Below are 25069 nucleotides of genomic sequence, written 5' to 3'. Positions count from 1 at the left end.
ACCAAGCGGGCTCGGCTCCGTTTTCAGTTCCCGATTATTTTTGGCAGCAAGCAGAGCGAGCAGAGCTCTCGCCTAAAAATGCTTATGGCCAATGGCGTGTCGCCATTGGTCGCGCCGTAACCACGTGAACGGCCTACGGTGGAAGTTCACGAAGTTCGACTAGGCTATCCGCGATATGGCACAGTCAGCTGCCTAAAGTCCGGTTGGCCAGTCGTAGCCAGCAAAGCTTTCTCCACAAGGTAAGCCCATCTTCCTTGCGCGATCTTCACGGTCTTCTTCAGACGTTATTCTACTATTATTGAACCGCGAAAGTGTCCTGGAAGATGTCGACCGTGTTCTCCAGGAAGAGGCCTGGAGAACCTTCGCATAAGAGAGAACAGAAAGACGCGCGATCTTTTTTCCCCCCTAGGAAATGAGTCGTTGCTATCGAAAGGTTCCGCTGTTTGTGAAAAAGTTTTTGCGTTCTATCGAGTGTCAGTGAGACGAGTGGCTGTAAAGATACTTTTCAAGGTTGTGTCGATTGATCCGCCCAAGGCTCCCGAGACAGTGACGGATCGGCGATCACCGACGAGCAATCGCTCGTCTTGAAAGTGACGCAAAGTTGAAAGTGATGAACGAGAGTTTCTTCCGTTTATCGGTCCAAATCGACCATTGTCAAATCGATTATTTCGGGTATTTCAACAAAATATATGTATATCGATCATAAAATCTTTTTTTTTTTTCTTTACTAATCTTCCTATTATAAATTAATCTCAATTAAAAGAAATTATAGAATATTGCTTTTATCATCAATAAACGGTAAAATTCGTGTCATTATTATTTCGCGCGATCGTCTTTTTTAATTTAAATTTTCCAACGAAAGAAATGATTTGCATTATATTCCCGCTTTAGCATAATAAAATTTATGTAGAACATAGCTTTCCTCGGGCGGTAGCTCGCCTTTTTTGCATAGTTTAATGAAATTTAGCAAGTTGTCTATTTTTACGGAGCAGCTTGCCACTTTGACATCGGAGACGGTACGCACGTCTCGATGTGGTAGGACGTGTCTTAGAATGGTTCGAGCGCGAGAGGAAATCTATACTTAGCAAAGGCGCGGATCGCGTGTTACAAATATAAAAGTAGATATGCTGCAGCATATCGTAATAACAATTAATTTCACGAAAAAATAAAAACTTGATCGTTTTTTATCTTCACAAAATTTCATTATATCATATAATCCAGTTTTGATAAATTTGCATATTAATTTCGCTGATGACACAAGAAAATTATGCAATGCTTGCACGGATTGCAAAACATTAAAACATAAAAAAAACCAGAACGTATATAAAAAATAAGCCTTAATACTTAGAGAGATATTTTTAAAATATTTATTACGTAATTTACGAAAAATAATATTAAAATAAAATTTAAGAAAGATTTCTGTGCCTCTCTCTCTCTTTCATTATTTAATAATATTAAAGATAATATTCAAGAGAATTATATGTGACTTTGGTACATGTTTTATACATATTATATATATTATATATAAAATATATATTATTTTATATATAAAAAATTATTATATATAAAGCGATATAAAGCTATGTTTCACATAAAATTTTACTTTACATAAATAATTATTTTGCATAAAATATTATAAAAAAGATGAATAAAATTAAATGTAACAAATAAAAGCAAGAAATAAAAAAAAATATATTATAATTATAAGTACCCTATTTCCTATAGTATTCTAATGAGATCTTGTTTCACGTTTGTTCGTTAGCATTGCGCGACATTTCGCTTGTGACTGCGTAACGTTCCCAAGTATTTTCGGAATGTGGAATGCCACTGTAGACAAACACAATCCATCTTCTTGGATATTTTGGAGTTCTGACAACGAGCGCGCGTCATTGGCCGCGGTGCAAGCGCCGCTAAATGCGCAATTGTTATCTCTGTAACCAAATTGCACAATTTTCGTGTGTTGTGCGCGCACAGAAGTTTACCTATATAAGTTATCTGTTTTGAACAACTTTGTTGTTCCCTCATGTTACCTCGCGGCGAGGTCGATATATTCCGCAACCGCGTGTTATATCGATTTTGCGACGGAATTCCGATTAATAAGAGGTCTTCTCTCTCACACGAGTCTCTTCCTCATCGATATATTTTTTTCCCCCCAGCTATCGGCGACTATTTCCAACGAAATGTCATTCGTAAATAGTCGGCGATATATATCCGTCATACACACATTCGAAATTCTCCTCATGGCGCGAGAACTCTGTTTATCCATTCGTCTCGCCGTTTTGACATCGAATCCAGCCGAAGCCGCCGATGACGGGGTGTACCTACTACACCGGGGGTCGTTGCATCCAAATTTGGATCGCGTCGATCGTATCTCGACGTCTCGACGACGACGCGGAAAATGGTGGGGACGACCGGCGTCTATTTTCGCACACGTCGGGATATTCTATACCTACCGCCGTATCGCGCCACCTCCTTGGACACGTTTCAGCGACGAAATCTACGCACGTAGCGGCGTGATTTATCGACTCCGAGAGAGCACACTCTCTTGAAATCGATCGTATTTATCGAAAGAGACAGAGACGCGTCAGGCGATGATAAATTTCCTCTTTTCCGCTATTAATATTTTCCCTCCGCGATGACACGGACAGCTTTCGCGTTCGCCCCATATGTAATCGTCGCGCGTTATTACGGAATCGCGAAAGCGTTTACGCATATGATATAAGGGAGTATGCGTACGCAAAAAAAAGAAAAGAAAAAAAGAAAAAAAAGAGCTTCATACACATGGCATCCGCTCAACCTTGTTCCGGAGAGCCACGGCTGCAGGCGCATTTATTACGCGGCTTATGCAAGTCTCTATTTATTTTAATGACTAAAGAAGAGGGGAGATTCTGATGGGTATATACGTGCGCTATTAATAGCGCGTGTTCCGAGAGATTTTCAGCAAAGTATACGGAATGCTAATTAGAAAAAAAAAAATATTTATATCGTTCTGTAATTTTCTTTTTTTAGGTAGACGCGTGTAACAACCAAACACCACCATGGCAGACGATGAGGTTAGGTGTGTATTTTAATCTGTGAATTTTTTTCACAGTGTTCTTACCACGTGTTTCTTCACATGCTTATTCATTATTGAAAATAGCAACGATCGAGGAAGCTACGGCGCGTATAGTTTCGTGAGAACGCACATATCGAATATTTCTTAATATTACGTTTCTCTTTTTCATATTGCATCGTTTCGCTGGATTTTCGACACGTTGCTGATCTTCACACTCGGACCGGAAATGCTGAAACATCACGCGCGCCTTTTGTGTTGAATCCGTGCAGTAAAATTAGCGTAACTATCGAAAGGTATGCATTGTTTGTGCTTTCTGCTGATTCTCTGTGAGAGATCATTAACGTAAACTCTGTGTAACTTTAGCGAAGACAGTATAGTCCTTGTCGATAAAAATAGAACAGTTCAACATGTTCTATCACAAATCCTTCGATTTACATTGTCGAAAAGTGTATTTGACAGAATTTATAAGGAAGCAAATATTATATATATATTTTTGAGTAATTATTATTTTATTTAACAAATTAATTTTATTATTTTTCTATAAATTAAAATTCTTCTAAACTACTTTATGTGTATATTTATCATAAGATGATGAGAGACATTTCAATATACGTGCAAAAAAATCTCAGTCTCAAATACACGTTTCTTCATGAATAAATCATTTTCCTACAATATTATACTTTTTATGATATCAAGCTTTTATGTACAAAGCTCCGATTGTCGAGGACTTCGAGCAGACTGAGCCTCGTTTTTTTTTCCTATCACAGTGACATTTTGAAGTAGCTTAGTAGAAGATATAGATGGTGGTCAAGGATGAACCACGCAGTTTGTGCGTCCTGAAAAAGATTTATGTGCTACATAAAATGACGAGGCGATCATAGAAGCTCGCTTCTCATCGCGATTATCCTCCGCTCGTTTTTCCTTTCGCAAGAAACTTTCAACGATTTAGTTTTCCAGCAACATCCCTTGATCCTTTCACTCTCTCTGTTCTCTCATTTTTCATCTGTTTGTCCCTTTCTTTTGATTTTAACATTAGATTGGATTTTACAAGAAAAAAAGAACTTTTCAAAAGATTTTCAAATAAAAGGCCCGTCTTTTTCCCTATCATTTTGATTAAATTTTATTTCTCTGTTAAATTCTTAAATAAACAAATTTGTCTACAAGGCACTTTACATCTCGATAATTGTGCCATATCATTTTCTACATAATGTCCATCTCGTGGCCGACAATTCTTCGTTCGCGCACGGTGGGATAGTTTTCTTTCACATAATGAAGCCAATTTGCGGGACGCGAACCGCAAATGTAAAAGTTAATGAAGGTTTTTAGTTCTACGCGCGGTAGGGAACATACATTTCGCAAATATCACCGTAAAATTTCCGCTCCGTAAGAACGGGAAATAGTACTGGTCGCATTACGACCGACATGCCCGTTGTCTTCCGTTATATGCTCCATAGCCCGACTTTTTGTCTGATTTATCGTCACACTCTTTCGCCTTTATTTCGGCATTATTTAACGCGAACTTCCCCGCACCCCGGATCTCCTCGCCTAATTTTACGTCTCCTCTTTCTTGCTACGAACGAGCTATTTATCAGTCGCGTTATCCTTTTATAGAGGAAGAACAAAATCGTTCCAGATTTTCAATTGTAAATTTACGTCCGAGAACATCGTAATCTGCTTGATTTGTCACAATCTCGGTCTACCGTAATAATTTATATATATATATATAAGTATATTTCATCTTATATATTTTACTCGTCTCTCTAGACCACAGTCTTCCGTTTTCCCTTATAGTTGTTTCTCCTTAGTTATATTTATAAAACGACCCATCCTTTCGCGACTCGATTCCTTTCGCTCATGATGGCACGAAGAAGGAGAAATTTTCTCTTTGAGACGCAAAAATACTTTATATTTGTCAATGTATATCGCGAAAAGCAAAACTCAGCGTGAGTGCACTCATTGGAAAGGACGTTTATCGAAGATCGGTTAGAGAACTTCCATTTACTGATTAAAACTGTTATATAAAGACACTTTTGCGGATAGTTCGTTTATTCGAAGTTACGAAAGCTAGCAACGTCAGGCGCAAGAAATGTCTCACGTAAACTTTCTATTGATAATTATAAAGTTTTCGTTATATAATATCACTTCAAAAGTATTCAAGTAATTTTAATGTTATCATTGTTTAAACTTGTACACGAAATGCTACAGAGTTCTTAATATTCAAACTCTTTTCTACAACTAAAGATTAATAATCTCCAAAAAATATATAATTTATAATCGTAATAATTTTAGAAGATATTTAAATATCTTGGAACATTTTGCGTTATTATATTATATATAATATTATAATATTTATTAATTTCTAGTTAATTAATATCACGCGTAATTAAGTGATTCTCATTATTTGCTGCCATCATGAGCAAACATTTGACTGTTCCCTCGCAAAAATGTATATCTCTCCTCGCTTTTTTCTTCAATTAAAACTATAATTGAAGATCATTATAGTCAAATAGAACTCCAGAGAACGAGCACTATAGATAAACATAAAACAATCGAACAGACCTAGGGTAAAGTAGATACCAGACTCGCATGAGGAATGATTTCTGTTTTTCGATGTGAAAAGTTTATTATACTATGTGTATGCTCCTCTAATGCTTTATTTTCCTTTAATAATAAGATAAATGTGAAAGTGCAGTATCTATTATTTAATATCACCAAATATGCACGCATGCACCATGTGAGTGCTTCGTATATTAAATATGAATTTTTGATCAGAATTTAATAGAGATTAATTCGAGATAAACTATAAAGTATAGAGATGCAAAAAAATTTGTACTTTATTCGAATGTCGCAACTTGTAATCATCAATTATTAATAGCATTCGTTTAATAGCGAACGATGTCAACAGCGTCAGCATTTCTTAAGCTTATTCATATCGCGGTGTTACTCAATAACATTTCTCTGGATGCCAAGGTTTAAAATCGCGGCTATTTTAAAATTACAACTATATGAATTTAATACTTTACTTTTAAATAAATTAATTTTCAATATAAAAAATGATAGTATAGTTATTTGGTTTATAATTATTTAGTAAGGAGTAACAAAATAATTTTGTTCGTAGTCAAAGCTATAAAAATACAGCGTTTAAAAAATAATTGTCACTCAATTTTATAAGATAAAAAAATTGCTCAAAGTATCTTGATTCATAGAATCGTTTTGTAGCTATTTTTGTAGTGATTCTCCTTTGTAGTTGAATCGTTCAAAGATTATGGTATATTTACAATTGAAGAAAAACCACGAATAACTACGAATAAAAATCACAAATAAAAAATTACAAACAACTACGAACGATTCTGAATCAAGATATAGCAACAATTTTTTTTATAATTTTAAAATCGTATAAGGCAGGATATTTTTTCGATATCCTGTATTTTTGTGCTGGTTTTGACTACAAACGAAATTATTTTTAAATTATAAACAAAATATTGTCATTTTTTATATTGAAAATTTAATTTATTAAAGGTAGGATGCCAAGTTCACATACGTGAAAATTCCCCCCCGTCATTGCTTCTATGCTATATAATAATTTATAATATGTAATTTAAATTCGGCCTGCAGATACAATTTTTATTTTCGACATCTGTGTTATCGATAATGAAAATCTGCGCAACTTATTACGAAGAATGCAGAGCTAATGGCCGGCCGAAAGCATAACATCATAAGTGGAACGCCCGGCTGTTTGTGCAAAACGATATTATACAAGATGCTCGTTGGATGCGCTGTTATATTAGCTCTTAACGGCGACAAAGTTATATCACTTAAGACAGACTCCATTAGCTCTGCATCGTTATGAAACACGCGAAAACATGTTCGCTACGCTAATGCTTTGTAAGATATTCCTTGATGGCGAAATCTGGAACACTGGAGAAATAGTAATCTCTGCCCCTCTTTCTCTCTCTTTCATTGCCATTGAAAAATATCCTTTTACACAGTCGAAAGGCTCGCGCTATAAAAAGTGTTTCAGGTATCGCATGCATGCGACCGACGACACAGAGCGTACTAACGAGAAATATTCTCTCTCTCTTTTACAGAGGAAGCGCATCGAGGATGTACGTAAGAGAGGAAACTAGCTATGAGAAACGTAAAGTCGCCTCTTAAAGGACGGCTACTTACCAGACGGATGAAAGGAATCCTTTCGTCGGAAAAGAGCTTACGCTCGTTTTATTGCAGGATGAAATATATTGCGAATATTCTAAATTAGCGATATTAGTTTTGCGAAAATAAGAAATCACGCGTAATTTCGAGCACGCTAACATTCTTTGAAATAAGACGAAAATATGTGATACAGAACGCGCTTTTTTATTTTTACATTGTACGAAATTTTGAGATCAGTAATAATTGTAATCAATAGCTCTGACAATATTAGTTATCCTAATAGTAAAATATTAATTTTTATTTGAGAAATTTTAAATGAGGAAAATTGATATTATAGTAATTATCGTAAATTTTTTAATTGCAATAATTTCAATTTAGAATTTACATTATATTTATTGCAATAACGAAATTTTAAAATCAGTAATAATTAGACATATAAATCAATAGTTTTGACAATAGTTAGAGCCATATCCTAACATGTTGATAATTTTTATTCGATTATAGAAAAATTGATATCAGTGATTATTGTAAATTTTGTAATTGCGGTTTCAATTTAAGATTCGCGAAAATTTAGTTTGGAAATCGAGAGAAGAACGAGAATGCGAAAAATAGCAGATGGGTTTGAATCGCGGAATACTTTTCAAATTCGCGTTGCACCTCCGCGAGGTGCTTCTTCGGGGTTTTTCTTAGCTGAGATATTTTAAGACAGTTTCGCACGAAAAATGCAGGAAAAGAAGAGGAAACAGGCGGAGACCGAGAGGAAGAGGGCGGAGGTCCGCGCCCGCCTCGAAGAGGCTTCCAAAGCCAAGAAGGCGAAGAAGGGTTTCATGACCCCCGACAGGAAGAAGAAGCTTAGGGTAAGTCCACCGACTGTTTTCTTTTTTTTTTTCTTTCAGCTACTTTACGAATTTCGTTATACGACGAAGAGTGAATTTTCGAACTCGCGGAATATCCTCTTTAAAACTCGCGTTCGCGATATAAGTCGCGATATAAGTCGCGCGAATCCCTCCCTTTCATATATTTTTCACTTCTTCAAACGAAACCGCCATCCTCGCTACTAATTTAACGCCGTGTTACGGGCTTCTCCTCAAAAGTATATGTTTCAAATTACATCAATATCCTCTTGCCATGTCGACTGCTCATTATAGTCATTATCGATGGCCAAGTCGAGCTTCCAGTTTCCCCGATTTTATCTCATTGCTTCATCGCACGCCATAATCTTCTTCTCCGCGTTGTTCGAACTGCCGCGCAATATCGCGGATAATCCTCTTTGGCTCTTTTGTGCCGATTTTCTCGCGAAATATTTCTCGCAGGAAATACCAACGGAATACTACCACACCATCCGTTTCTCCATTTACTCTCCTCTTTCTCCTCTCTTCTTTTTTCTCCCTTATATTCGACCCCCTCTTCGTCTTCTCAATGCTCTGTTTTTCAACCGGCGCGTAGAGAGAGTCCGAGACTTTCCAAACTTTATCTTCTCGCGTCTTTTTACCTTTACTTTATGGGCATGTCTTACGTTCGCCATTCTGTTTCCATCGTCGCGCAACATTTTCCTCAGAAACATTCATGCGTCTCTCTCCGTCTCCTTCTCTTCCCCTTGATCTTTTTCTTATTCTCTCTTTCCTTGTGCAGTGTCGCGAACATTCGCATTCGCGGTACATAAAGTTTTCCGTGTGTATGCAGATTATCTCTTGGAGAAATCTTTTCGCGTTTGCCGGAATGTTATTTTCGCCGCAAATCCACCTTTCTCCTTTTTCTTCCTTCCTTCCTTCCTTCCTTCCGTCGTGTCAATATTTGCGATCCACCAAATTTCCAACCGACGTTATCTCGTCCGCTGACCAAAGAGGGAAGGCGTTAGCTTAAATTATTTCACGAGTAAATCATGAATAGAGATATTTCTCTTGTGAGAGCCGAGCATCGTATAGTCGTATCATGTTTTACAACGCGAATTAATTAATATTCATTTCGCCTTTCTGTTATTACATGATTACATATTTACGAATACAAGAATTAATTACTCGTACAGCGTATCGCGCTGATGTCCATTTGTTTTCATAATAACCATTTTAATATACGATTAAAACCGTGTGTATAATTGGACAACTTTATATTTATTAGATCAGACAAGCATTATAATAATCCGCCTCATCGCGTACGAGATTTAAATTATTTATACGGTTTATAACAGACTATCGATATAATGTTCCGAGGTATATGAATTCGCGATTTCCATTTAAATTGTGTCAATTTCATGCCATTAGGAGGGGGAACCGATTCGTACGGGGAAATATTCCTGATTAAATATTCCTAACAAAATTTTCCTCGTCTGCTTACGAAATGTTTTTCCTTCCTATCGAACTGAATCTCACAAATGTCCCGTGTGTCTACAGCTGCTGTTGCGTAAGAAAGCCGCCGAGGAATTGAAGAAGGAACAGGAAAGAAAAGCGGCCGAGAGGAGGCGCATAATCGAGGAACGTTGCGGAAAACCGAAGAACGTCGACGATGCCAACGAAGGTACTTTGCTTAGTTACGAAATCTTATGGAAAACCGCCGAATCCGCGTTTATTACTTCTTATTATATTCGAGCAAATTAATTTCTCATCGCGATTCTCTGAGCAAAACTATAAAACCGTATCTCTATTATTAATTTTGGTTAATGATAAAAAAATTATTCTACAAAAACAATGCGTTTGAAAAGTTGATGGAATATCAATGTGAGTGAAAATTATTTCAAATAATTTTTAGTACTTTGAATTTCTGCATTTTCTTATATAATTTATATAACTATGCAGTAGTCTTTAATCAGACAAAGTTGCATTTATCTGAAGAATAAGAAAATGCTAAGTCGCAGTAATTGATAATAATACGCAGTATTATCATTTATAATTTTTCACAGGAATTTTATTAATGTTATTACATCGCGTGCTTTATCAATTTCTTTATAAATTGTCGTTTATTTTCGATGTTTTTTTTTTTTTTTTAAGATAAAATAAGTTCATCGAAAGCGAAATGATTCGCGATATTTAAGAATAACCCTTGTATTGCAATAAGGTGTTTCCTATCTTAAAATAGTCTTCGCAATCTCTTGGGAAAAAAAAGAACACGATATATAGAGCACAATACTCGAAATGCATTTCAGATGATCTGAATGTACGAAAAGAACGCGAACATCTTCTTACACGCACGTCTTTATTTTTGCATTTTTACATATTTATTTATTCTGATGAATCACACACAGAGACCATAAAGCGCGTGCTGCGCGAGTACCACAATAGGATCACGGCATTGGAGGATAAAAAATTTGACATCGAGTATATTGTTAAGAAGAAGGACTTCGAGGTACTTTTGAAAGAGCAACAGCTACCGAAAACGTTTACACGAAAAAATACGCAAATGATAACGCGGCGTTCGCGAATACAGTTAACGATGCTCAATGTTGCACTTGTGTAACACAAGCGATCTTTGTTCGGTTGCATATTTGCGTAGAGCGACAACGAACGTAATTAGCTTTGGCAAAGAGAGACCGACCTCGCGGATTGCACAATTTTACACGTCGGTTGTGTATTTAGCACAATCGACAAACGCTCGATAAAAATAGATCGATCTCTAAATAATATCGTATAAATAAAATAAAAAAAAAATAAAAAAATAGCGCGACAATTAAAATTAAATTGGTCGAAGAAATAATATGATCGAAAAAGTTCCAGTTTTATTGTAAAACGCTAGTAATATCGGCAACTTTCATCTTTAATTTTCATCGAGAGAGAGAAAGTTTACGACTTGGGCTCGTCGCGGCTATTTTTATCAACCCGAGCCGATGAATAATCGTTATCGGGCAACTTGGTGAATGATTAACGGCTCTTTGCTAAAACTTGAATCGTTCGTCGTGGCTTCCGCTTTTGCAGCCGGGTAAAGGACACGAGCTTCGCATTATTTCGTCGTCCCGTTTTCTACTTCTCACACTTTTCTTATTTTTGTTTTATATCTATACGTAACGCACAACACTGCCGTCGATTTATAATTACCGTGTCTTGATTTTTATATCGCACCCTAATTTCTTTTCGCAATTAATGTGCGCGCGATTTCTCTCTCACTGTTTTTCTCTATCTCTATGCACACTTCGTTTAATCCTATCACGAATCTCTGGCGAATTTAACGGTGATCCTAAGAATTATAAATTTATCCGCATCTCTTGATTATTGTGTTAATACAGCTTATTTACTACTCACTCTATTCTCGCACGAAACACGTCAAAATAACAGATTAACAACTTTTTGGAACAATGCTAGGCGTTGGATCAATTATTATATATACACGTGCTTCACAACATGCACTATATATGGTATTTTTATTGATTTTTATTCGTTTAAAAAAATATACGTGTCGTCTGACGCTTGTTTCGTTTGTGAGAGTATTGTATAAAAAACATTTCTTACTAGCATTATTTTCGATCTATATGCGCGAATATCTATATCATCTCACCTAGACTCAAGATTGTTTCAAATTTTGCAATGATGTCTACGCTCGAAGGATAATTTAAGAGCGCGCTTTCATTCGCTGGAAACTTGAGACAGTCTTCACGTCGCTGCAGGGCAGCGATACTTTATAACATCTTGATTTAGCTTTCACATCAATTTCATCCCTCCCTCTTTTCCCCGACTCGTTCCCCTCACCATACTTCATCCATCCATCGCTCGTACAAGTCATCTGCGCGAGACAGAGATTCCGTATACTTGTCGTTCGCAAAGATACGATATATATATATCTCTACAACATGAAGCTGTTACAAACACGTAGGAATATACACGATGTGACTATGATGCGAGAGATAAAAAATAGATAAAAATTCGCGATACACAATGGACATTTTTAGAAGCCTTTTAAACGGCGTCTGTGTACGAGAACATTTTTTCAAGAAGTGACTTGAATTTTAACAGCTAACGTGAAGTCCATTCTGAACCAGTATCATAAGAGGATCAACATTCTCGAGGGGGAGAAGTACGACCTTGAGTACGAAGTCGCCAAGAAGGATATGGAGGTCGAACAAAAGTTTTTTTTCGTGATCAAACAAAGAGATATGAAAGCGCGACGCTACGATTAACGCCAAACACAAATACTCTTTTCTTTTCCTGTCTTTTGTTCTTTTTTTTTTTCTTTGTCTCACACACTTGCGCGAAAGCCCATCTTCGCTGTATCTAGCGACTGTTCCGATTTGCATAAGCTATTCCGTAATAATAATAATTAGGCATAGACATCGAGAGGCTGAGTATTTTCCTAGCAGCAGCAACTCTAACGTAGCATCCCTCGCGACTCGTAGAATCGCTCAACTAGTAGAACTGTCTCAGTAATGTTATTTTCTTGCAGGTGTATGCGAGTAGACAGAATTTTGTTCATTTACTTGCGAGTAGGCATCACCAGACCCTTTCAACGCCCTTCCCTCTGTTCGCTCTATCTATCTCTCGCCCTACGATCTTTTCCTATCGAATTTCCCTTCCCCCATTTCCTACTTTTCCCTCCCGTGTCGGGTTAATGATCACGCGATTGTCAGCTTCGTGCTTCTCGCTTCCAACGCGAAAGACTCATTTCTATTTCCTCCATAGTAATTTCATTTCCTCACGAATAATCCTTCGTAACGAAATTGTAAGTCATTACAGAAAATCGCAGATCGTCAATTATATACATAATTTTTTATCACGTTATATATTCAAGTTTATCAAAGAATATGTATAAGCAACTCATTGATATTGATATGTAAAAAATAATAATAAATTAAATTAAATATTTAAATATTTTAAATATTTAATCTAATTTGTTATTATTTTTATATATTTAAATATTTAAAAGTTATCATTATTATCGACGTTAATTAATTGGACACAATAGCATTTTAACTAGCTATTATATATATAGTTTTAAAAATAAAAAATTATAGAGGTATATATATAATTTTTTTTTATTTTTAAAACTATATACATATAATTTCGATATTTGATTTGCTCGCGAATTAATTTTTTTAAAAACAGCTGACAATAGGAACGACATACTCTCAGCAGACTCTATTTTGCCCTTTTTCCATTAACTTTTTGTTCTTTTAGCCGAGTTGCAGACGATCTGTTCGGCATATTGGAACAGACTATACTCACTCGAGGGCGATAAGTATGACCTCGAGAGGCAAATTAGGTTGAAACAGTTCGAGGTAATTACGATCGGCTAAATCGGCTTGCCTAAAAAAAGAGAGAGCCTATCGAGTCACTTGCATAAATTATTTTTGTTCAACTTTTATTTTCCTCTCCGCCCCCCTCTTTTTTTTCCTGTTCTCTTTATTCACGTGATTTTTTAACTCCGCCACGTGCTTGACCGAGCGACACCCTTGGTCGAACGGTTCTCGAAGGCGTTTCTGGTCGACGGGTCTTTGAACCTTCGGTACGAGCACGTTTGCACGTCTCTTAGATAGGGGAAATGCCGCGAGACACTAATGTTCCAAACTCTCTATGAGACTTTGAGGACAGTTTGCCGGAACGTAACCAACACATTAACTTATCTGCATCGCCGCAAGGGATCTTAACGTCAAGCTTTTTGTTTCTATTTTTATTTGCGCCGTCGCCCCCCAACGCAGCTGCGGTGTCATTTCGACGAGAAATTCAAAATCGCATCAAGAAGAATGATGCGAATGAGCATGAAAAATAAAAAAAAAATTTAATTTGTCCCTCTGTTCAATTTAGAGCTAGAAAAGTAAACGCGATGAAACAATTATATATATAATAAATCACGGATAATTTCGTAGGGGAATTCGTGCGGTATCGCTTGACCGGATAATTTTGCCCCCCTCTTATTTTCATTTATGCCTGAAATCAAGTACGAGATAGCCCGGGGACGTGCGAATCGTCGAAGATCGAAGTTTCGAAGGCGTGTGCATCCTCGCGATACTGCACTCGTAACCGAGCGACGACATAAGGGCGATTTTCATCGGAAAAGGAAGAGATTTCGGTGACTTCGCCCGCGAGCTGGAGGAAAATCTCTGATTTTCTCGAGGCGCGATTAGGCATTCGAGCGCCGCACAACTTTTATTACCGCGCACGTGGAGCGAGAGAGGGACCCCGGGCCAATTTACTCGGATCGGAGATTTCGGAAGTTTTGCTTATTGCGGGAGAATCGAGGGGCTCTCTCATTGAGATTCCAGCATCGTGTGTCCGCGGCGGTACCATTAGTATTCGTGCCGCGCGGTTTATATTCCTCGCTAAAATATGTAAAGCCGACTTCGGTTAGTTGCAGCAGCGCACTGTACAAAACAAAAAGTATTATCCCGATATAGCGTTCGTGTAATATTTACTTATTCAGGAATGATAATGCGTAATTGTTTCGCGCGCATCGCAATCGTAGATATTCCGGCGATTTTCCAGCTCCAAATTTCGCGGCTATTTTTGTTAAATATTTTGTAACTTTTACGTTCAAAAAATCAAGTTTCAAAAATCAAATCATTTTACGGTACGTGACGTTGAATTCTCAATCAAGATTTATCCCTCCGCCCTCCCACGGGTTAAATGCGATTATATTTCGATGATATTTACTTTTCGACGCGGATTCACAGAGTCATGTCGCGTCTCGCGCGTGATCGATCACACGCGAGGAGTTATCTATCTCTCGCTCCGCCTGTGCCCCCCTGGCACAGACACACACTGTGCCCTAAGCTGTCAGAAAAGCAAACATATCGAGGAACCAAAGATTTCTGAGAGATTCTCCGTATTCTTTGTAGTGGAGTTGAAGGGGATTTGCCAAATGTATCACGACCGCGTCTACCTTTGTGAGGGTCAGAAGTGGGATTTGGAGCGTGAAGTTCGGAAAAGGGACTACGAGGTACAGGAAAAGTGAAAAGCGCAACGACAACGGCGAACAATGCGAGGAGAAAGAGAGCAAACCAGTCAGATCGCACGTCTCTTTTTGATCATTTCCGCCCCCATCGACCCCCCTACGCGTATCAGACAAATATAGATATATATATAAGGGCACCGAGCCCTCTTCCCCCCAATCTCTCTCTTCGCGTTGTTTCTCCGCCCAACACCCCCTTTCTGTATATACGTATTTCTCTTTCGATTTATTGTTCTCTCTTTCACGATGTTTTTCTTGGAGGAGAACACTTGCGGCGCGAACGCAGATTTGCTCCGGGGCGCGAACCAATGGGGAAAGTTCCCACGATGAAAATCTTCGACGGCGACAACATTTTTTTGCCATTCCAATCTTTGTAATCTTGATCAGTCCTGGCCTCGATATTCTACTAAATGACGATCTATTCTTTTTTTTAATTTTTTTAATACAATTTTTTTGCGATACGCGCGATACAGAACGACCGCGAATAACAACGCGAAAAGAATTTCTCTTTTTTCTCGTGGATATGAAGTGCCGCAACGCAGAACAATTTTTTTCGCCCGGCCACATATTTTTGACTCTATCGTATTTTCGATCTCTCTCTTTCTCTCTATCTCTCTCTTTCTTTCTCTCTTTTTGTTTCATCGCGTAACGTGCCGTGAATTTATCTGAATCCACTTTTTCACTTTTCTATCGTCTATCTTTACTGTCTGGCTAAATGCACACTGTATCCACTCGCTCTCTCTCTTTTTTTCTTTTTCTCTCTCTCTCTCTCTCTCTTATAACGTGTATTGTCAAGTCTATATTGTCTTTCTATTATCTAACCATAACGCAACAACATGTATCTCTCTGAGCTTTTTACTAACTCGCCAACAAAAATAAAAAAAAAAGAAGCTTTATTCTCGAGTCAGGGCTGGGCAAGTTTATAGAGAAGACGCCGATTTTTTATTATATACACTCTCCTTATTCATATACTTTCTCGAGTTTGCAGCATAAATCGTCCGCATATAGATTCACGCAATTGAATGATCGCAGATTGAAAGCGTTAAAGTTGCGTTTTGCGCGCCGAGAAAAATGATCGTGAAACGAGAAGGGCGCACGATTTCGCAGTGATAGAAATCCTAGATTTGTTGCTAAAAAAATACGCAATCGAAGAAAACATATTACACTCACGGGGATCATCGAGAAAAAAATCCTCCTTTAGTCTCACGCGAGACTAAACTGACACTGTGTGCCTGAGACTATATACGCGCGCGTGTGTGTGCGCGTGTGCGTGCGTGCGTACGTGCGTAGATGTGCGGTGCAAAATCAGAAAGAAAAGTGGAAGAAAAAAACATATATAATAATGCAAGAAAAAAATTACGTAAATCGTTTACGATTTTTACGGTGTCTTCCTCTTATCTTTTTTCTTTAATCTCTTATGCTTCACGTCTCTCTCTCTCTCTCTCTCTTTCTTTTTTTATATATGTATACAATTTTTCTCTCTGTCTCTCTCTCTCTCTCTCTCTCTCTCTCTTTTTTTTGCTTACCTTGTTACCTCTTTAACGCTCTGTTATACGCAGCACGAATATAATTAATTTCCAAATACAAACAAATTTGCTTCACACCGTGCATGCATGGCTTTTCTAACTAATAAACGGTTTAAGATATGCGATATATGTATGTAGAATGGACGTAGATTAATTAGCGCCTGGATACGGTAACAGGATTGACGAACCGGGTGTATAGCTTCATTATCGTATTGATTAATTTCGTGTAATTGAGAACTTGATCGATCACTACCTGATATTTCGGAGCTTTACGTGATTAACGATAGATTCGTATTCTACTGAAATATCCATTGTCGGAATCATGTATCATGCCACGTAAATTAATCGTCGCCAAACAAGCAGTCTATCTCTCTCTTTTATTTTGCAATATTAATGTATTCATAGACTAAATGCATAATTAGATAACATTTACGTTAATTGATACAATAAATTAATATAGTAAATTAATACAAATATATTTTCTTTTTTATCTTTAAACATTTCCATAGATTAGGTTTATTTCAGAATTTGTTGCAGAATTATTTGAAAATGCGAATTAATTTAAATTATATCAACTTTAAAAAGAGAAGTATACTTATAACTTGTCGATCAGGGATTATTAATTTAATTATCGATGCAGAATAATTTGAGTGGATTCTCTAATTAAAAGTGTAACGATAATAATAATTTATGAAAATAAAATGATTTAGAGCTTGCAGCCGAATTAACACAGTATAAACGCTTATATAATCGCTAACTTTTCTATTAATTTCGTTCTGATTCAACAATGCGATTAGAATCAATAAACTTTATTTGCGACCGAGAGTCAATCGAATGAATAGAGCTTAATTTACACGTTTATCACAATTAGCGTATCACGTTGATGTTTTTGTATTAGGCGCGCGATAAGAAGTATGGCACTTCATATTCGTCGGGAAGAAAGAAAAACAAGCAATTTCATACACAAATCGCGCATGTTTTCATTTCTATTCTTGACGCTTAAATAATCGCGCGAATTTTTATTTGACCATGATATATATAGAACGTGATTTAAAAAAAATGACATAGTCTAAAAAATAAGATATATCGCGCGTCCAAAGTACATCATGGATTATTTAAACTCCTTGGTAAAAAACGTAAATCGTTTTGCGATACTCGCAAGATCGCATCGAGAAAGGCATTAGTGCACATACAGTGGATACATACATAGATATTCGGCAAATCATTTTCTTCGGAAAACGATTATCATAGACCTCCATATAGAGGCCCCCGAAAAAGAGTTGGTTGTTTATCTCTTCCTATCACGTTTTTCTTTTCTTCTCCATTCTTAACTCTCACAAAGGTGGACTGGCTCGAAAAACGGATTAAAAGATCACGAGACCGAAGTGCCATGCTGTGAAAATCTTCAAGCCGCAAAACTTTCCTCTTGTCTTTTTCTTTTTTTTTTTCCTTTTTGTTCGATTAATCGAATCCAGCCCTCGCCTGCATTCGATTGATCTTTGTGAGGTGGAATTAGTAAATGTGCATTACGAAATTTCCGACTCACGAGAGAGACGTTGGAGAGTGAAACACGTACAGGCGTCTACGATGTCTTTAAAGCGAAGCGAAATTGATTTTGCACCGACTCTCGCACGCACCGCCGACTGTCAGTGTCCTCTTGCCATGGTGTTCAATTAGGCTGTAAATAGCGAATTCGTCTTGGCAGAACTCTGTTCTCCTTCCGTGACAAGATTCTCGAATGAAAATTATGTTCCTCTCATTTTATTTTCGCGAATAGAACTTTCCTATAAATCTCAACAATCTCAATTTTTGCCAAATTTTGAATCATTCTCTGTATAAATATATTCACACGGTGCATCGTGAGAGAATCGCTAGCAATAATTATTCTACGTTTGAAATGTACACAGGTTTCAATGTGTTCACATCACTGCTTCGAAAATAAATGTTATTGTTATTATGAGATAATTGAAGCGTATAAATCAAACGCGTATCGTTAGCGAAACACAAAATAGCCAATAAAATCGATCGAGTATCGATTTCAAGAGATTAGTTTCACGCTTCGAGTGAGAGGAACAGAGCTCTGGCAGTCTAGAAAACGGATTGTAGTGGATTTTGTAATTTTTTTCTCATCATCCACGGCGGACGAAACGGCTGATCGTGACCAGCCGGTCCCCTGATTGGCCAAAATGAAATTCACCCCATCGTATCCAATCCCTCACTTCTCTTTCTCTCTCTTTCTCTCTTTTGTCGTTCCCGCGTTCTCTCCTTTCTCGTATAATCTTGCACGAGGAGAAGAATGAGAAAAAAGGATATAAAAAAAAATTAAAATCAAACGATTCCTAAGAAGAAAGGGAGAGAATCCGACAAGTAGCTTTAGAGTAAAACTTTGCTCCTGAGGAAGCTGTTCCAAGAAAAAAAAGTAAAATAATCAATATTACTCGTAAGAGCGGTAAAAGTATTTTCAGAAACGAAGACTTTATACGATTATGATTATACGGTGATACGAATCGACTGGAAATTGCATTTAGATTTAATCTGTTTCGGGAATTTGCATATGTAATGCAACAAATTCGACGATTTCTCTAAGCCTTTGCATGAGTTTCAGCGATTTCACGAATTCTACAGATATTCCATCCGATGCTGTGGAATTGTTTCCACAGGATATTGAAACAGGTCAATATATATTATGTTTTCCGCCAGATATAAAAATGGAGAATCTTTATATTACTATAATAATCTACGAAACTTTTTCTATCTATCGCAATAAAATCGCAATTTCATGTATAACATTCCTTTTTTTTTTCTTTTGGCCGTGAAGCCGAATAAAGTGACTAAAGTCGCAATGTTTCAATCCTGATAATTCTAACTAAAAAGTGATGAAAAGTTATTTCATCACACAATACTATTTCATTTGCAAATAACGCGTAAATTCTCGTCGGTAAATACAATTATACTAAAATTTTTACTTTCCAATTAAATCGTTTTTTTTTGCAATATATATCACGATAGTAAATACTCCTCCTCTCTCCCGCATAATAGTTTTTTTTTCATTATTATTTACTTTACGGTTCTCTTCTCTCCTATTTTTCCGTTATCATTCGTCCATCCCCCATCGCGAAATCGCTCCTCTATTACCGATCCATTGCCATCATCCGCTACTGCAGCTAATCCGCAAGCCAATTTACTGTCAATCTCGATTCGAATGGCTCACCAGCTGAATATCCGCTTGCGGCTCAACATGTGTAAATTCCCTTGTCTCTTTTTCTCTTGCCTGCTTTTGCCACGCAGTCGACGCATGTCGATACGATTTGATTTGCCTGTTTGTTGGTTTTTTTTTTTTTCGATTAACCATTTGTGATTGGATTATTACGTCGTTCACGTGAATCCACTAATCCGCGTTTTTCTCTACAATGCTTTTTTACCATTTACATACGAACCGTTATTGTACTACATCTTTCTTCCTGTTTCGAAGAGAAAAAAAAAACTTTTCTTTGTAAAATCTAAAAGTTTAGATACCTCGAGTATTTCTCATTTATTGTAAAAAAAAAGAAAAAAAAAAAAAAAAAATACGTTTGTGAACACGAATACTGCCGCATTGCAAATAGATATCACTGCGTAATGCACATATTCGAAACAGTTAACTCTCTTCCTTTACTTGGTATATTAAAAAAAAAGATGACTAAATACGCATGAATAAATTATATTGCAATATCGAATGTAATGGATGTTAATAGAAATATTCGATACGTGCAGATCGCGGACTTGAACAGCCAGGTCAACGATCTCCGAGGTAAATTGTAAGTATCTCTTCTTTATTATGTGTGTTGTATATAAAAATTATATTTTATCAATAAAATTTTTCTCGTCCGAATCATCGAGACTCGCGAATATATTTTATTGTATAAGTTTTTTCATTAATTTCATTACATTCCACTATAGCATGAAACCGACCCTGAAGAAGGTGTCTAAGTACGAGAACAAGTTCGCCAAGCTCCAGAAGAAAGCCGCTGAGTTTAATTTCCGTAATCAGCTGAAGCAAGTCAAGAAGAAGGAATTTACCTTGGAGGAAGAGGACAAGGAGGTAAGAACAATTGTTTTCAACAGAATCTTCGCGTCTAGAAAACGTGATTTTTTTTTTTTTTTTTGCAAAATTGTTTTTTTCCTCGCCCGTCAAAGGTCTATTCAAGCGTTTTTTGAATTTATCAAAGTGAGATTTTGTAGAGATACAAGTTGAAATTTTTATTCTATGTTAATTTATTTATGTATTTCGAAATATGCGTTTTTAATTTTTCATTATGAATTCATTTATATTTGTATATTCATTGTATTCGCGCGCGTACATTTCGTATTTCTGCGGATTTAATTTTAGCTCGTACATCTTGTATTTCTGCGAATTTTATTTCGATTGATAAATTCATCGACGATTTTTGAATTTTGCAAGGGACGCTACTCTTTTACAGCCATACGACGGGTAGGAGTGTAGTACAACAGGTGTTTTAAATAAACAAAAAAAAAACAGTTTTTGTGACCCTGGTTTTCTTTTTGTGTATATAAAACCCAATTGGCAGGTTTTCTTCGTATTAGCAATTTTTTGTTCAATTGTCCAATTTAGGAGATCCGCATTATACATGCCCTTGTTTGCATTTCGATATTGTTGAACATTTATCATGATATATTTGCCCGTTGCATTTATTTTACCGGTTAATTTGAAAGCTAAATTTCCCGAAAATCTCGGGCAATGGATATATAATCGTGCGGTAATTAATCATCGGTTCATCGAACCGCGATACTTTTAATTGAATATATGAGAACGTTAGCATTTCGAAGCCGTTTGGATTTATGCGAATTGATTAACCGCAAAATGTATGATTATGATAATCAATGACCGCAATGATTTAAACAAACCAAAAAACATTGATATAAATACATAGACAAATATTTTTCTCATCGCGCGAGCGTGATCTCCTCAAAAGGACCATCTGTAAATCCTTTCTCGTATATGTACTCGTAGTAGTGTTAGTTGACTAGGCAATTTGTGTTGTTCTTCACAGCCCAAGAAGTCCGAGAAGGCAGAGTGGCAGACCAAGAAGTAGATTTAATATAAGAAAATAAACCAGTTTGAGTGCGAAATCTCAATAAAATGCAGATTATTACGACACAAAAAAAAAAGGGAATCGAAAGCAAACGAAAAAATCTAATTTCTTTACATACACACATATACATGCACACATATGAGGAGACACTAACACGATCGCGTTTTTACAATCGACTTGACACGCGCGCGCGAAATAAACCGCGAAAAAGCGTACAGAAGTGAAGAGAAAAAAAACAAATACACGTAAAACACTTTTGATATCGTTTCTATCGACGTCTCGTATATGTTCGCCAGCGCGTTTTCGTCATCACGTTCGTTTGAATTGTTGGCAAACCAGTTCGTTAGCGCCGCGGAACAAATTAACGAGTGAAGACTGAAAATTGCACGAACAATCCTAAAAGTTATAGTCGATATTTGATTAATATTTCTCTTCCGGATTAGACGGTCAGAACGATGCAATGTAGAGAGAATCTGATTCTGCGTAAATATATTCACGTACAATTATTATTATATATAAAATATGATATATATAAAAAACGAATATAAATTGTGGCAATAAAACGACCCAAGAAAGCGCACGTGAATAAGTCAGATGTCTTCCTTGTACATATACGTCCGATTCTTTTGTCACGATATCCTTTATCGGCAAATTTTTCTTTTCTCTCTCGTTGTCCATATTTTTTTAATTAAACTCGATAACTTAAACTGACCCAATTCCCGATTCTCTTTTACGTAATGGAAAACGCGATGTTGCGTATGAGAATGAATTAACGTGATCATAGCATTTTTTGCGATATATGCATATATTTTATGCAAAATCAGATACGATTTTCGCGCCGGCGTGCTCGTATTTTCTTGTCGCGTTGATAAGAGAAATTCTTTTACGACAATGTTACGCGAGCGCGTATTTCAAATATTCGATAAGGAAAAAGGTCAGGTGTTATCGAGAATCGTACCGTTTCTTTCTTTCCCTTTTTCTTTCTCTCTCTATCTTTCTCTCCTCTCGTAAAACTTCACTAATTCGCCTTTCTCTGAGGCATCGTTTAATTTCCTTTATCTCGCCTTTTTTCTCCGACATATCGCGACGATTACGGTCTAATTTGTTTTCGGTATTCGTATCTTTTTTTAATCTTCGTTTTTTCCTTTCTCTCTACTTCTACCTATCTAATTATGCAAAAATCGCGTATAGTGTATAACCCAGTATGAAATAGATAAAATATAAGATTAAGTGGGGCGTGCAAAAAGGTGAGAATGGCTTGTAAAGTATATTTGAAGCTGACAGTTCTTCACTTTTATTTCGTACATAATGGCAGAAGCGCTTTTTACTCACACACACCTGCCCATACACACACTCTCTCGCGTTTTTCTACTCTTTACTATCTAATTATACTGTTGCCTTCCATTTTTCCGCACACTCGCCTCGTTTATCTTTTGTTCACACGTGTTAATTGCCGCGCACTTTCTCACGCAAAATCGTTCGTCCGGCAAATTGCCGAGTGCTATGCAAAACGTTAGAAAAAAAAAGTAAATAGAAAGAGGAATTCCCCGCCTTAAAAAGAAGAAAGAAACACGCACTCTCTGAAACTAAAGTTTTTCGTTTGATTACGCAGTAATTGAAGCTCTTTTGCAGCTTGCCTTATCGCCATCATTCGGCTGCCATGCTTCCAGGCTGTAAATGTGTAGGATTTGTTGTTCCGTGTCTTTGTTCTTGTTCACGGTGTCGTGCACGCATTTATAATATATTTAAAAAATCTTTCTCATATATTTTTCGCGAATTTGTGATAGATAAATAATTTATATAAATAATTTTTCACGACGATTCATATGCGTGCATCGATTACGATGTGTCGATCGTGGTTTATTGATATAAACCACGAACGAGGCATTTATTAAATAATATTTAAATATAATGTGTATATTAAATCCTTAATCAGTGTCCATGTCTTATCCGTTGACTAATATGTTGCTCTTGCATTATGTTCGCAGAACGCGTCGAAAGATAAGGTAAAACTTTAACAGGCAACTTGTAGCTCGATATGCATGCGTGGAAAAGAATGACATGTGTGATAGATGGGAGTAGATAGAAAGTCGAATAGATTATATATAGATTGTATGTGTGTGAAAGTGGAAGAATGGAGAGATAGGAATATATAAAGAAAAAGCTTTCGTCGTTCTTAAACGTTCGTAGTGATGTAGTCAATGCAAATCTTTCTTCAATATTTTCTTTCGCTTTGTACTCGTGATTTTGTCACGATGTTTAAACGCATTGCTCTCGAAAATTTTCAACAATCCTGCAAGCTATTGCCTTAGTTTTACCGTTCCGATATATTTTTACTTATTTTATTTCGGAGGCTAGTACAGAGCTTGTTCCGCCGTTTTCTTTCTTTTTATTTTTACTAACAATCTGCACGGCTTTGTATCTACAGGTGCTCCAGACAGAGCGCAGTGCTAGACGACGTTTACGAAAACGTCGAGAATTTTTTTTTCGGTATTAAAGGATATGCGGAATTTTGGCGATCCTGAAAGTTGGTACTAAAATTCTTCGCGATTGGACAATCTATGTCGACTGTCGACGCAATCTACGACGATACAATCGCGAAGCAATTTTTATCTAAATAGTTCTCGTAAATTTTTGGCATACGGCCCTACCCCGACTAAATTAGCCCCCCCTTTCGAAACTTTTTGAACCCCTAAGCACCGTCGTCCCTGCTTTTGCGAGCGTTCACTCCGACACTGCTAACCAGTGTGCGAATCTAATCTCGAATGTATGATAACGAGATTTCCATGTATTTGATCGCAACATTTGCTCGATTTTGCAGAAGAAACCCGACTGGTCCAAGAAGGGCGAGGAAAAGAAGGTAAAGGAGGAAGAAGCGCCACCGACACCGGTGGAAGCATGAGACAATTGAAAATGCGAGAGACACGCAGGATCATCTATCTGTCCGTCATCGTCAATAACCGCTCTCGAAGCAAGAACTCTAATAAACTTCCTCTTATATTTTTTAACGATCGATTCATGTGTCCCGCTGTCATGTTGTTGCACGCAAAAATCTTGCTCGTCTATCTGCCCGTTATGATTGCTACATCCTAGATTGTATCAAAATTTTTTGACAACCAATATCCGATTCGGATAGCTCTAGTTCCTAACAAATCTTTTTTATGGATGTGATGTATCTATTTTTTTTTAATAGACCTTGCTGTAAAGCTCTTGTTGCGTGCAAGATACAAGAAAAAAAATTAAAAAAAAAAAAAATTTGTCTTTCTATAAACCGAATGTGAGGAGAACAATGTAATTGTAAAAAGATTAACAGGGGGAAAATGTGTTACTTAAGATTTATTGTAAAGCAAAAATATTTAACGATACTTAAAACCTCA

At 36.7% G+C, this 25069-nt stretch overlaps 1 protein-coding gene across 18 annotated transcripts; it reads left to right on the top strand.

Annotated features, from left to right (window-relative positions):
* Positions 1 to 83: 83 nt before the first annotated feature.
* On the top strand, positions 84 to 25069 carry LOC145939941 (troponin I-like). 18 transcript variants are annotated; one of them, XM_083044587.1, is made up of 10 exons: positions 84 to 239; positions 3010 to 3053; positions 7144 to 7161; positions 7936 to 8064; positions 9598 to 9721; positions 13303 to 13403; positions 20353 to 20396; positions 20539 to 20680; positions 23681 to 23698; positions 24514 to 25069. In XM_083044587.1, the coding sequence occupies exons 2-10, from the start codon at positions 3039 to 3041 to the stop codon at positions 24592 to 24594; spliced, it is 672 nt and encodes a 223-aa protein (XP_082900713.1). In that variant the 5' UTR covers positions 84 to 239; positions 3010 to 3038; the 3' UTR covers positions 24595 to 25069. The 18 variants fall into 18 exon arrangements, with proteins under 18 accessions (XP_082900713.1, XP_082900714.1, XP_082900719.1 ...); XM_083044588.1 differs by lacking the exon at positions 13303 to 13403 and adding an exon at positions 12145 to 12245; XM_083044586.1 differs by lacking the exon at positions 13303 to 13403 and adding an exon at positions 14961 to 15061 and having other exon boundaries at positions 86 to 239.

The sequence above is a fragment of the Prenolepis imparis genome, unplaced genomic scaffold (assembly GCF_030444845.1).
Source record: "Prenolepis imparis isolate NDT839.2.m4 unplaced genomic scaffold, iyPreImpa1.0 SCAF_8, whole genome shotgun sequence".
Classification (NCBI taxonomy): domain Eukaryota; kingdom Metazoa; phylum Arthropoda; class Insecta; order Hymenoptera; family Formicidae; genus Prenolepis; species Prenolepis imparis.
The sequence above is the reverse complement of the archived record's forward strand: the minus strand, read 5'-3'. Positions and strand labels throughout refer to the sequence as shown.

Bases quoted from the DNA above. Each gene is read 5' to 3' on its own strand.
- LOC145939941 (XM_083044587.1), top strand. The intron at 9,722-13,302 runs GTACTTTGCTTA...TTGTTCTTTTAG, and splicing joins CGTCGACGATGCCAACGAAG to CCGAGTTGCAGACGATCTGT. The intron at 13,404-20,352 runs GTAATTACGATC...CGATACGTGCAG, and splicing joins TTAGGTTGAAACAGTTCGAG to ATCGCGGACTTGAACAGCCA.